The 14445-nt window shown below is 44.0% G+C and overlaps 1 protein-coding gene across 3 annotated transcripts in view; it reads left to right on the forward strand.

Annotated features, from left to right (window-relative positions):
- The first annotated feature begins 133 nt into the window (after nucleotides 1-133).
- The window catches only part of atp6v1ab (ATPase H+ transporting V1 subunit Ab), a 16922-nt gene continuing 2610 nt past the window's right edge, over nucleotides 134-14445 (forward strand). The window contains exons 1-14 of one of the 3 annotated variants that reach the window (XM_024000442.3): nucleotides 134-376; nucleotides 5989-6085; nucleotides 6320-6448; nucleotides 8932-9146; nucleotides 9518-9655; nucleotides 9743-9894; nucleotides 10184-10346; nucleotides 10448-10556; nucleotides 10683-10805; nucleotides 10942-11056; nucleotides 11171-11234; nucleotides 11445-11648; nucleotides 11917-12011; nucleotides 12105-12276. In XM_024000442.3, coding sequence (XP_023856210.1) covers nucleotides 6004-6085; nucleotides 6320-6448; nucleotides 8932-9146; nucleotides 9518-9655; nucleotides 9743-9894; nucleotides 10184-10346; nucleotides 10448-10556; nucleotides 10683-10805; nucleotides 10942-11056; nucleotides 11171-11234; nucleotides 11445-11648; nucleotides 11917-12011; nucleotides 12105-12276 — 1761 coding nt within the window. In that variant the 5' untranslated portion in view covers nucleotides 134-376; nucleotides 5989-6003. Of the gene's footprint in view, nucleotides 377-741; nucleotides 801-2726; nucleotides 2802-5988; nucleotides 6086-6319; nucleotides 6449-8931; nucleotides 9147-9517; nucleotides 9656-9742; nucleotides 9895-10183; nucleotides 10347-10447; nucleotides 10557-10682; nucleotides 10806-10941; nucleotides 11057-11170; nucleotides 11235-11444; nucleotides 11649-11916; nucleotides 12012-12104; nucleotides 12277-14445 lie in introns of those variants that run through there. The other 2 variants (XM_024000444.3, XM_024000443.3) reach the window with 2 other exon arrangements.

Consider the following 14445-nt stretch of genomic DNA (forward strand, 5'->3'; position numbering starts at 1 on the left):
CCCTCCGTCTATTGTGGAGCCTTCCATCTTTTCTTGATCCTAGCCTCATTTCTAATTGCTGAATAAAATGCTATGATGCTGCTCATCAGCTGTTCTGTTCTATTGTTGGTGTTTATTTAAATGTCAAACTATATACGAATATCGAGAGAAAGTATTGTCTTTCCCTCTTTAGTCTTTGACAACGCAGTGGGATTGAGCCACAGTGGAATGAATCATTTGCAGTGGTTGTCTCGCCACAGTGGGAGTCTCGCCACAGAGTTTCTGCGCTTTGCAAAGCGCTGTGAATGAAGTCAGCTGATCATTTGCTATCGCATGATCGACACTCATATCTTCTCTGGGCAGAGGATCAAGACGGTGGACCGTTTCATTTCTGAAGGTAGCTATCCCATTGTATTGTCATCATATCAGATTAAATGCAATGTCATTTTTGAAATGCATCAAAATGGCAGAGCAAGCGATTTTGACAGATGACCTACGCTTTAAATCGCCTACAATGTAGCCAACGATGGCTATCCGTGAAACTGCATAATTAACCGAGTGTGATATTGTTTATCATATGAATTTAATAATTGGAAAATACATTTACATGTATTTCTGGTCGTGGTGTTTCATTCAAGTATAGGCCTATTTGAATGAACAAAGTGACAAATAACATGTATCAGCTGCAGCCAATTATTATATTAATTAAACATGTTTGCATTATTGGGTTGATTAATCAAATAAATTGCATCGCTGGCAGGGTAGCTTCTCAAATGTCGGGTGTTATTCCACAAAAATGCGTAGAAGTCGTGCCTCAGCAGGTAATGTATTTGTGTTTCATTTGATCGATGTATAATATTTTTACTAACTACAATGTAACGCGTTGTTTTCTGTGACATGGACAGGGATAGACGAGTCATATAACTAAAAGAACGGCGATACCTACAGCGGGTGAGCGTTGGTGTTTACAAGGGGATTATGTTGACATACATCTTTGGGGCAATGCAGATAAGATATTAGGCGTACTACAAATGTTATCAAATCCAGATACTCTCTGCATGTGAGATGTGGTATTGTAAATCAAACAATCACTTATTATTCCCATGCTGGTCTTTATTCCGTTGGTTTGTTCCTCGTGATAAATTGGCATGTGATAATGATTCTGTTTGACGGAGGATGAGCTGGAGATGGTGCAGAGAGGGAAGAATAATTCAATGCAAATAGCATCATGGCCCCACCATATCCTTACTTGGATGTTGAATTTCTCATCAGAAGTGTCTGCTCATAGGATATGACCTCTGGGTGAATCTCAATATTCTAATGTGGGTTCCCATCATCTCCCCCTCTTCATCTAATGCACTTTTCTGAGAAGTGAGGATAGGTTAAAGCAATATTGTGGAATCCCACCGAGTGTTTCTCTTTCACCTGTCTAGTGCTATAGATTAGTGCAGTATCAAAGGAAGGAGATGCAACAAGGAAGGGAAAGGAAGCCTCAGGACTATTGAGAATGAGATCCACCCTTTGTGTATTCTATCTTGACAACAAAGAAATAACAGAATAGTTAAAAAAGAACAGCTAGTTAAGAGGATGATTGTCCCCAAGTGTTGATTCAGGACCAGTTTTAGTTGCAGCTCTTCGGGTCAATATTAGGACTGAGAACTTGATCCTAGACTTGCCCTTTGTGTCATAGGATCTCAGCCTGTGGGGTTGTTGGTAAATATGTGAATCCATTGTGACAAGGGATGCACTGACTGAGTGGATTAGCACTATTTTGTAACATTTTAAAACTCAAACAGGAAGTTCAGTATGAGCTGTTGGGTTTGCAGGATTATGCAACAATTTGGAACCCACACTCGCTCTAGTTGCATTACGAGACTGATTATGCTTAAGGAAACAATTTTATTAGGCTAAAGGTCCATTGTGTTTGATTACCTTTACCCTCACAGAACAGACATTCCTTACTATGGATTGTTTATGTTAACATTGCAGTACTCAGTGATGGGAGTGTATCCTCGATTTTAAAATGATTCCATATTTCATGATGTTGCTGAGTCCATAGAACCTGGAAGCATGTCTGGGTTTTACACTGACTACTTCCCCTACCCCTGGCATTAATCTTTTTTCCCCTTAAAGGTTGGGACTTAAGGGAGATGAAGCTGATCCTAGATCTGTTTTAAAGGGAAACTTCTGCCTGCATCATACCAGAGATTTGAGCTTTGTTGGTGGCTGCTATAAGACCAGACAAGTACACTTGTGTCAAGGGATTCAAGTTCACTCATCTAGCTTTTTATAGACCGGACTCTGAGTGTGTGAATCAGTGTGTCTTGCATAGCATACGAACCACCAAGACACACACACACTGAGTGGACTTCCCAAGCTTTCCCCACACTAGGATTTTCCACTTCCTCAAATGGCCCCATATAACTTAGCCAGTCATGTGCCACAGTCATGTGATGCCTCATGCATATATTCCTAGTCTCTATGCCAAAATCACAATGGAAGTGATTGAATGGTGAATTATTAATCAGTCTATTTTTTTCCTGTATCAGTGTGTTTTAGCCTGTTTTACAAGACACGTTTTAACCTGTCGTAATCCAAAGGGAATTGAACATTCAAGTTAAGATCAAGAGATGAAGAGAAGATGGTCTTACATCTGAAGAATGCATATAAATGCTTACTAAGTCTGTCCTGTCCACTGGTGAGAACTGGAGGTCATCCTGAGCCATTGTTGTCTGTATCCTGCAGCTACAGACTAGACCTGTTGGGGGGGCTATTTCTACACAGATGACCCGTCTAGCATGGAGGAAAATACTCTATCTGTGGTAAGGACAAAAGGGTGGTAAGGACAAAAGGGCACTGAAGCAGGAATGGTGTGTCTGTGTGTCTATACAGAGAGTGAGTGATGGGGGTTGTTCAATCTCCGTAGTATAGATGCAGGAGTATCAGGAAGCATCAGCCCCCTGTGTTAGAGCACCTGCAGTTTTCTGCCTGTATGGATGACATTAAGTCACGACAGATTGTGTGTGTGAAAAAAACAAAGAAAGGGACGCATAGGCTATTATGCAGCATTTGAGAGAGAAACATACAAACAGTGGGAAAGAGAGAAGCATAGCCTTCACATAAGGTGTAAAAGAGAGTGGGAAGTAGAGAAGAGCACAGAGATACAGTGATGCTTGCCTGGGATCTCCCCTCTGTTAGCGTACTGCGTCATACCAAGTGAGAATTGACCAGGGATGAAGTACAGAGGGAGAGGGGAGGTGTGTCCTATTTCTCACTTTTGATGCTGGTAAGTCGTGCGTCTTTATGTTGGGCTGTAGTCTCTGGGATATCATCATGGTTGCAGATTGGGTAAGGGGTGATATTGCCATGATAACAGACCGACTGGGATCTGTATGTGCAGACCAATGTTTCCCAAAGTCTGGCGTCAGGACCCCAAGGGGTGCAGATTTAGTTTTTTGCCCTAGCACTACACAGCTGATTCAAAAAATTACTAGGGCAAAAACCAAAACGTGCACCCTTTGGGGTCCTGAAGACCTAGTTTGGGAAACTCGGGTGCAGACTGTTTATGATAGTGTGCTATATATGCAAGTCTCTCAATTGCAGCAAGCTTAATTTTAAGCCTATGTGTGGTAGGGGATTTTTCTGTGTGTAATCATATGGTTTAGTTATGGTCCTACTCTAGTAGTGTGTATTCTTACAGGCTTTGGTTTTTGATTTTGAGGCTGGTTCTATTTAGGTGTGGAAGAGCACTGATTGGAATCATCCTCAGGATGTGTTGCACCGGTCACCTTGTTAGTTGAGGTGATTTTTAAGGGTGGGTATAATTTGTGGAACATTCCAACAGGAATCTGTTCCAAGGACTTTGTAAGGTACAAGCAACACATACAAAGGTGCATGATCAATTCATCTAGCTGCCGAATAGGCATCAACTCACCACGTAGCTTATTCTTAATGTTTGTCCATAAGCTACAAGAGAAATTTTTCGGAAAAAACGTGGTGAGTGAAAACTTAATGAAATTGCCCACTCCCTACTCGGTATCTTGGCCGTGCTGCTGCTCCAGTTTCAACTGTTCTGCCTGCGGCTATGGAACCCTGACCTGTTCACTGTGATCACTATTATTTGACCATGCTGGTCATTTATGAACATTTGAACATCTTGGCAATGTTCTGTTATAATCTCCACCCGGCACAGCCAGAAGACTGGCCACCCCTCATAGCCTGGTTCCTCTCTAGGTTTCTTCCTAGGTTTTGGCATTTCTAGGGAGTTTTTCCTAGCCACCGTGCTTCTACACCTGCATTGCTTGTTGTTTGGGGTTTTAGGCTGGGTTTCTGTACAGCACTTTGATATATCAGCTGATGTAAGAAGGGCTATATAAATACATTTGATTTTGATTTGTTATCTTATTCGGCCACTATACAACTTTGTATGCGTTGTCTGTTGGCAATCTTGTTATTTACAAAGTTTTAGGAACAGATTCCTGTTGGAACGTTCCACAAATTCTACCCGCCCATATTTAAGAACTGAAGAGCAAATGCTCCAGTTGGCATGAGAGATGTTGGAAGAGCTAGACTGCTGTTTATCTCTTTAAGGTTGTGAATACAAAGCCTTTTATTTTGTCTCCCTGTTTGATTTGGTTCATGGTTATTTTCACTCCCTAACCAAGTTGGTGTGTGTTTTAGTTGTGGATAGTGAGGAGGAAACAAAGCTTCCTGAAGCATTGAGGTTTTCCAGCCAATTGAGGGTCATGGTGGATGTGTCATAAAACCTAGCAGTCAAACACTGAAATGGTTCCAATAGTTTTTTTTCTCTCCATTTTATCCATTGTGGATTTTAGAAACACTTCAAATAAGGGCTGTGTTTTGATAACTGTAAATCTCTCTTGGACAATGTGACATCAGTATATTCTGTTTTATTTACACTCAGATTTGAAAATGTTGTTGGCATAAAAGTAGACATCATGCAAGACTACAAATCCCTGCACGTCATCTCTAGTTGACACCTTTGCTGTCAGCTACAAGCTACCTTGCTCCAAAATAAAAGATGTATTGAACAGTTTAATTTATTGTTCCATATTTTAACTAATATTTGTCTTATTTATGCACTTGGTGTTATTGTACAGAATACGATCCTAGTAGCCGTCATATTTATTGGTATACAGTCAAACAAAGCACTGCAACATCTTGGACATTTTCCTTACAAGCCAGAATGTTGAATAAAATTACATTTGCAGTTGCTCTGCCGGTTGTCTGTACGGTTGGTGATTCATTAGGCTGAAATTAAGACAATCCACGGGAAAGTATTGTTTACCTGATTTAAGAGCACAGGTACTGAAGCAGAAATGTTTCACCTGGCACATGCTCAAAACCATGCAAACGCCTGTTAGTATGCGTGCAGGTACTTCTGTCTTGTGCACGTCCCTTTGGTCATGAGCAGACACACCTTAATTGCCACACACACAGACCCGCGTTTGAAGTCTGTTTGTTTAATACTTTCCTGTGGATATTTTGTCTCAAATTTCAACCAGCTGAAGGACCAACACCATGGACAATCTGTAGTTTGTAATATATAATATAGTTTCAAATATAATTTTATTTAACATTTGTGACGCAAAAGGGACGTTTAGGTTCTTTCTATGTAAATGTACACAATTGAAGGCACTGTCATGTTTCGTGACTAGATGGATGTATAGGGAGTTGGATGAGAAGCCCATTGACCTTCTAATGACTGGGTCAATAGTGTCCCAGCCATGACTGTAACCCACTATGGTCTGGACTGGGATGCAGTCAACCATAAAAACACAAATCAATCCACTTGTATATACAGAGTGTAACCGTTCTAAAAGTAGAGCTAGCACTGTGGCGTTCCGTGTTCCAAATAACCAGAAGCATTCTTCAACTGTGCACCATTCTTCCCAGATTAAAGTAACTGGGTGAGACTCTTTATTTTTTTCTCTCCAGCTTCCTTTATCGCCCTCATTCACTCACTCAATTATTCTTTCTCTCCCGCAGATCTAGCCTGTCGGGATGGACCTGTCTAAACTGCCTAAGATCCGGGATGAGGAGAAGGAGAGCGAGTTTGGATACGTCCATGGAGTATCCGGTCCAGGTCACTATCACTCACATTTATCTGTCACCAGTACCTCTGTTTAGCCTTCAAAGGTTTTAGCTGATGAAGAGCCCCATCTATATCTGTTGTAGTAGGCTAGGCTGTTTCCACCAATATTGCTTACACTAATCTGGGGGTTAAGTTTGGACTAGACATCACATCTGTCTCTCTTGCATGTGTCTGGTGTTTACCTGCTGTGTGACCTCTGACCTGTGTTCCCTGGCTGTGCTGTAGTGGTGACGGCCACTGCCATGGCGGGAGCGGCCATGTATGAGCTGGTGAGAGTGGGCCACAGTGAGCTGGTGGGAGAGATCATCAGGCTGGAGGGAGACATGGCCACCATCCAGGTCTACGAAGAGACATGTATCCTAACGGGTTATACTGCACTTGACTGTGCCTGTGTCCCAAAATGGCACCCTATTCCGTACGTAGTTCACTACTGTAAAAGGAGCAGGGTGTCATTTGGGATTACATTTTTACTGTACCTGACTCTCTATATACTCCCTTTAGATAGGTAGGGGTGTGTGTACACACCTACTGTATCTGTACATGATCACACATGTTTTCATTACTGAAAATATTTCTCTGGTACATACAGTGCCTTGCAAAAGTATTCATCCCCCTTGGTGTTTTTCCTATTTTGTTGCATTACAACCTGTAATTTAAATAGATTTTTATTTGGATTTCATGTAATGGACTGACACAAAATAGTCCAAATTGGTGAAGTGAAATGAAAAAAATTACTTGTTTCTAAAAAGTAAAAAACAGAAAAGTGGTGCGTCCATATCTATTCACCCTTTTGCTATGAAGCCCCTGAAAAAGATCTGGTGCAACCAATTACCTTCAGAAGTCCCATAATTAGTTAGATTGCACACAGGTGGACTTTATTTAAGTGTCACATGATCTCAGTGTATATCTATATAATCACACACACGCCTGTTCTGAAAGACCCCAGAGTCTGCAACACCACTAAGCAAGAAACACCACCAAGCAAGTGGACCAAGGAGCTCCCCAAACAGGTTGGGGAGAAGTACAGATCAGGGTTGGGTTATAAAAAATARCTGAAACTTTGAACATCCCACAGAGCACCATTAAATCCATTATTAAAAAATGGAAAGAATATGGCACCAGAACAAACCTGCCAAGAGAGGGCTGCCCACCAAAACTCACGGACCAGGCAAGGAGGGCATTAATCAGAGAGGCAACAAAGAGACCAAAGATAACTCTGAAGGAGCTGCAAAGCTCCACAGTGGAGGTTGGAGTATCTGTCCATAGGTCTGCTTTAAGCTGTACACTCCACAGAGCTGGGCTTTACGGAAGAGTGGCCAGAAAAAAAGCCATTGCTTAAAGAAAAAAATAAGCAAACACGTTTGGTATCTGCCAGAAGGCATGTGGGAGACTCCCCAAATATATGGAAGATGGTAGTCTGGTCAGATGAGACACAAATTAAGCTTTTTGGCAATCAAGGAAAACTATGTCTGGCGCAAACCCAACACCTCTCATCACCCTGAGAACAACATTCCCACAGTGAAGCATGGTGGTGGCAGCATCATGCTGTGGGGATGTTTTTCATCAGCAGTAACTGGGAAACTGGTCTGCATTGAAGGAATGATAGATTGTGCTAAATACAGGGAAAGTCTTGAGGAAAACCTGTTTCAGTCTTCCAGAGATTTGAGACTGGGACAGAGGTTCACCTTCCAGCAGGACAATGACCCTAAGCATACTGCTAAAGCAACACTCGAGTGGTTTAAGGGGAAACATTTAAATGTCTTGGAATGGCCTAGTCAAAGCCCAGATCTCAATCCAATTTAGGATCTGTGGTATACCTTAAAGATTGCTGTACACCAGCGGAACCCATCCAACTTGAAGGAGCTGGAGCAGGTTTGCCTTGAAGAATGGGCAAAAATCCCAGTGGCTAGATGTGCCAAGCTTATGGAAACATACCCCAAGAGACTTGAAGCTGTAATTGCTGCAAAAGTTGGCTCTACAAATTATTGACTTTAGGGGGTGAATAGTTATGCATGCTGAAGTTTTCTGTATTTTTGGTCTTATTTCTTTTTTCTTTCACAATAAAAAATATTTTGCGTTTTCAAAGTGGTAGGCATGTTGTGTAAATCAAATGATACYACCCCCCCCCAAAATCAAATTTAATTCCAGCTTGTAAAGCAACAAAATKGGAAAAATGCCAAGGGGGTGAATACTTTCGCAAGCCACTGTACACGCGGGCCATGTCCAGATACCCATACTAGTGTACTGCATACTATTTAGCACATACCGTTTAGTTAAAAATATGCAGTATGCCACGGCTGCAACGCAGTAGCGGCTCCTGATTGGCTGAGTAGGTTGGGGGGGCCGAGTGCAGGTGGATTTTTCCAAATTCAACAGACATGCATCCCATTAAGTAGCCTGAAAGTATCTCATTACCAATTTAATTAATATCTTTAATCTCTGAATAGAATATGAATGGAGTTATAAGCCTACTCAGACTGGTTATAGGCAGACCATCACATTAAACCTATACTGTAGACCATATAACCCATCTATCCTATTTAAAAAGGACTGAAGACAGAAACAGATCATTTGGTTCCATTTAAACATATTTATTAGTGAAACCAAAGTGCTGTAACATAAATTCAATTAAATAGCCTAGTACACACACCAACACTTTTCAAATGTTCAAATCAAAAGGCTATTGCACAGAAAAATGTTGACAATCAGGTGCATGGCAAATTCAGAACCGCTGGACAGCAACATAAAAATAAAGCACTCATCATTGAGAACGAGATCAAAATGACTGCCAAGGCTTGATCCATTAACATATGGTGTGTTCCTGAGCATTGTCACAGCGGGCGTGTCTGTTGGGGACCCAGTGCTGCGGACAGGAAAGCCTCTGTCTGTGGAGCTGGGCCCAGGCATCATGGGCTCCATCTTTGACGGTATCCAGCGCCCCCTAAAGGACATCAACGACCTAACACAGAGCATCTACATCCCCCGCGGAGTCAACATCGGAGCCCTCAACCGAGACCTGAAATGGGAGTTCTCCCCCGTCAAGAGCTTACGGGTGGGTGTCTCCTACTACTCTATGTCAATGTTTTAATAAAAGTGTTGTGTGGTTTACTAAGTGTGCTACATTATACACAGTTTGAAGTGACCCTAGAGCACTGTTTCCCAAACTTAGTCCTGGGGCCCACCTGGGTTCACGTTTTGGTTTTTGCCCAAGCACTACACAGCTGATTCAAATAACTCATCATCAAGCTTTGATTATTTGAATCCACTGTGTAGTACTGGGGGGCAAAAACCAAAACGTGCACCCACGTGGGGCCCCCTGACCCGAGTTTGGGGAAACCCTGCCTTAAAGCACATACTGAACTGAACAACAAAAACGTTGAATTGTTCAGTATTAACCCCTCATCACCGCTCTCTCTTTCTTAGGTGGGCAGTCACATCACAGGGGGTGATATCTATGGGATGGTGTTTGAGAACTCCCTCATCAAGCACAAGATCATGCTGCCCCCGAGGAACAGAGGAACCGTCACATATGTGGCTCCCCCCGGAAACTATGACGTCTCGGTTAGTCCCACCTCCCTAGTCTCAATCCATAGTAATGCATGTGTGGAAATTGGTGTATTTGGACTAAGGGTTTGGTGTGTGTTTCAGGACGTGGTGTTGGAGCTGGAGTTTGAGGGTATGAAGGAGAAGTTCACCATGGTCCAGGTCTGGCCAGTGCGACAGATTCGCCCGGTCACAGAGAAGTTACCGGCCAATCACCCACTGCTGACCGGACAGAGAGTACTGGACGCCCTCTTCCCGTGAGTCCCCTCTCTCTTACTCCACCTTTCCCTCTTTTTCTGTCACCTTACTCCATCTCTGCTTCTGGGAAACTCTCTCACCACTCTCCCTCTCCACCTTTTCCTCGTTCTCCATCTCTGCTTCAAGGACACTATCAGAATATCCTTTCTTATCTGTCTTTGCTATTCTGCTTCAAGGAAACTCAATTACTACTTCTTAACTGTTTCTGCCAATATACTCAACCACTGCTTCCATCTCCCTGCCACTGGTCTGTTCTGCTTGTGTCTACCTGTCTGTCTCTGTGTCCAGGTGTGTCCAGGGAGGAACCACAGCCATCCCCGGAGCCTTTGGCTGTGGTAAAACTGTCATCTCCCAGTCCCTGTCGAAGTACTCCAACAGTGACGTCATCGTCTACGTAGGCTGCGGGGAGCGCGGGAACGAGATGTCAGAAGTATTGCGAGATTTCCCCGAGGTTGGTGGTGTTATGTTATTGGATTATCATGATCATCACTATTACCCTTAGCCTGTTTCCAATTGGATGTAAGGATGATTGACAGTGTGTCTGTCCAATAGCTGACCATGGAGGTGGATGGGAAGACTGAGAGCATCATGAAGAGAACAGCGCTGGTGGCCAACACCTCCAACATGCCTGTGGCTGCCAGAGAGGCCTCTATCTACACAGGTAAGAACCCATCACAGGTCCCAGAACACAACACGGCACACCTCCCAGCCAATAGCAGGCCTGAGAACACAACATGGAGCACACCCCCTAACCAATCACCTACTTATCTGCTGTGTGTACCTGTAGGGATCACGCTGTCTGAGTACTTCAGGGACATGGGCTACAACGTGAGCATGATGGCTGACTCCACCTCTCGATGGGCCGAGGCTCTCAGGGAGATCTCTGGTCGACTGGCTGAGATGCCCGCTGGTGAGTGGCTGCTGGTAACACCCAAAATACAAAATAGTTACCTTTAAAAAAAAAAGGACAACTTCTAAGGCTAGTGGGGTGATCTAGGTCTAAATCAGCTGGTCATAAAGAAAACACATTTTGTGTATGTCCACAGACAGTGGTTATCCTGCCTACCTGGGTGCCCGTCTGGCATCATTCTACGAGCGTGCTGGCAGGGTGAAGTGTCTGGGAAACCCAGAGAGAGAGGGCAGCGTCAGCATCGTGGGGGCGTGAGTACAGTTAACCTGCCAACACAATCTAGCAACACTGGAATAGACAGAAGTGGAGTGCTTCTTCTAACGCTATAACCACATGTTACTGTTATTCTGTCCCCCTTTCTTCAGTGTGTCTCCCCCTGGTGGTGACTTCTCTGATCCTGTGACATCGGCTACCCTGGGTATCGTGCAGGTATGAATACAGCCTGTTTCTATCTGGCTCTGATAGGCCACACTCTTACATATGGAGCAAAGAAATAAAGATCAGCTTTAGGGATTATCAATCCTTATCTTCGTCCTCTTTTTCTCTACCTCTACCTGCCTCCATCGTTTCTCCCGCTCTCTCGCTCTCTCTCTCTCTGCCCCCTCTCTTTCCTTCCCTCTCTCTCTCTCTCTCTCTCAGGTGTTCTGGGGTCTGGATAAGAAGCTGGCCCAGAGGAAGCACTTCCCGTCAGTCAACTGGCTGATCAGCTACAGTAAGTACACGCGGGCGCTGGACGAGTACTACGACAAGCACTTCCCTGAGTTCGTCCCGCTGCGCACCAAGGCTAAGGAGATTCTGCAAGAGGAGGAGGACCTGGCTGAGATCGTACAGCTGGTCGGCAAGGTGAGGGGGAACGAAGGGCAGGGTGAAGAAAGAGAAGGCAGGGATAACCAATGGCCGCCAGTCCACCCATTATGCCATCATTGTTCTATTCATTCTTATTTCTATGGGGATAACATTGTGCTCTCTTTAGTTGTAAAGTCTTTTATCTCTGAGTAGATGAAAGAAACATGGAGAATGCTTATGAATTTCCAGTTGCCCAGCGTTTTGAGATCTGTGTAATTTGAAGGGAGGATGGAACTTAATATTGTCCTTGTTGTCTTGGTGACAGGCCTCGCTGGCCGAAACTGATAAGATCACCCTGGAGGTGGCCAAGCTCCTCAAGGATGACTTCCTGCAACAGAACGGTTACACCCCCTATGACAGGTAACACAGTGTCACTGTCTGACCTACTCAAATATTTCCGGCAAATACCGAAAGACTTCAACTGTAACTCTCTGCCCTCTAAACTCCCTGCAGGTTCTGTCCCTTCTATAAGACTGTTGGCATCCTGTCCAACATAATAGCCTTCTATGACATGGCGCGGCACGCAGTGGAGACCACGGCTCAGAGCGACAACAAGATCACCTGGTCCATGATCAGAGAACACCTGGGAGAGATCCTCTACAGACTCAGCTCCATGAAGTTCAAGGTACAGCAGCAGTCTGACTGTTTCTCCATCTTTGTGTGTGTTCTTTGTCTTTCTTTCTACTTGTTTTATCTTCCCTCCTTGTACATGTCTGTTTCTCTGGGTGTTTCTCTTGCAGTGTATCTGTATTTTGGTCTCTTTGTGGTGTTGTCTCTGTTTCTCAGCCTCTGTGTTACTTTGTATGTCTAGTCTGTTATAGGACCCAGCCTCTGTTACTCTGTATGTCTGGCCTGTTATAGGGACCCAGCCTCTGTTACTCTGTATGTCTGGCCTGTTATAGGACCCAGCCTCTGTTACTCTGTATGTCTGGCCTGTTATAGGGACCCAGCCTCTGTGTTACTCAATACACAACCGGTCAAAAGTTTAGAACACCTACTCTTTCAAGGGTTTTCTTTATTTTTACTATTTTCTACATTGTAGAATAATAGTGAAGACATCAAAACTATGAAATAACACATATGGAATCATGTAAACTCAGGGGAAAAAAGAAACGTCCTCTCACTGTCAACTATGTTTATTTTCAGCAAACTTAACGTGTAAATATTTGTATGAACATAAGATTCAACAACTGAGACATAAACTAAACAATTTCCACAGACATGTGACTAACAGAAATGGAATAATGTGTCCCTGAATAAAGGGGGGGTGTCAAAATCAAAAGTAACAGTCAGTATCTGGTGTGGCCACCAGCTGCATTAAGTACTGCAATGCATCTCCTCCTCATGGATTGCACCAGATTTGCCAGTTTTTGCTGTGAGACGTTACCCCACTCTTCCACCAAGGCACCTGCAAATTCCCAGACATTTCTTCGGGGAATGGCCCTAGCCCTCACCCTCCGATCCAACAGGTCCCAGACGTGCTCAATGGGATTGAGATCCGGGCTCTTCGCTGGCCGTGGCAGAACACTGACATTCCTGTCCTGCAGGAAATCACGCACAGAACGAGCAGTATGACGTGTGGCATTGTCATGCTGGAGGGTCATGTCAGGATGAGCCTGCAGGAAGGGTACCACATGAGGGAGGAGGATGTCTTCCCTGTAACGCATAGCGTTGAGATTTCCTGCAATGACAACAAGCTCAGTCCGATGATGCTGTGACACACCGCCCCAGACCATGACGGACCCTCCACCTCCAAATGAATCCCGCTCCAGAGTACAGGCCTCAGTGTAACACTCATTCCTTCAACGATAAACGCGAATCCGACCATCACCACTGGTGAGACAAAACAGCGATTCGTCAGTGAAGAGCACTTTTTGCCAGTCCTGTCTGGTCCAGCGCCGGTGGGTCTGACGAGGACCTGCCTTACAATAGGCCTTCAAGCCCTCAGTCCAGCCTCTCTCAGCCTATTGCGGACAGTGTGAGCACTGATGGAGGGATTGTGCGTTCCTGGTGTAACTCGGGCAGTTGTTGTTGCCATCCTGTACCTGTCCCGCAGGTATGATGTTCGGATGTACCGATCCTGTGCAGATGTTGTTACACGTGGTCTGCCACTGCGAGGACAATCAGCTGTCCGTCTTGTCTCCCTGTAGCGCTGTCTTATGCGTCTCACAGTACGGACATTGCAATTTACTGCCCAGGCCACGTCTGCAGTTCTCATTCCTCCATGCAGCAATCCTAAGGCACATTCACGCAGATGAGCAGGGACCCTGGGCATCTTTCTTTTGGTGTTTTTCAGAGTCAGTAGAAAGGCCTCTTTAGTGTCCTAAGTTTTCATAACTGTGACCTTAATTGCCTACCGTCTGTAAGCTGTTAGTGTCTTAACGACCGTTCCACAGGTGCATGTTCATGAATTGTTTATGTGAATGAATTGTTTGTTCATTGAACAAGCATGGGAAGCAGTGTTTAAACCTTTTACAATGAAGATCTGTGAAGTTATTTGGATTTTTACGAATGATCTTTGAAAGACAGGGTTCTGAAAAAGGGACGTTTCTTTTTTTGCTGAGTTAGGTAAGCAAGAAAGTGTAAAACAAATCAAAATATATTTGAGATTCTTCAAATAGCCACCCTTTGCCTTGATGACAGCTTTGCACACTCTTGGCATTCTCTCAACCAGCTTCATGAGGTAGTCACCTGGAATGCATTTCAATTAACAGGTGTGCCTTCTTTAAAAGTTAACATGTGGAATTTATTTCCTTCATGCATTTGAGCCAATCAGTTGTGTTATGACAAGGTA

The sequence above is a fragment of the Salvelinus sp. IW2-2015 genome, linkage group LG14, assembly GCF_002910315.2.
Source record: "Salvelinus sp. IW2-2015 linkage group LG14, ASM291031v2, whole genome shotgun sequence".
Classification (NCBI taxonomy): domain Eukaryota; kingdom Metazoa; phylum Chordata; class Actinopteri; order Salmoniformes; family Salmonidae; genus Salvelinus; species Salvelinus sp. IW2-2015.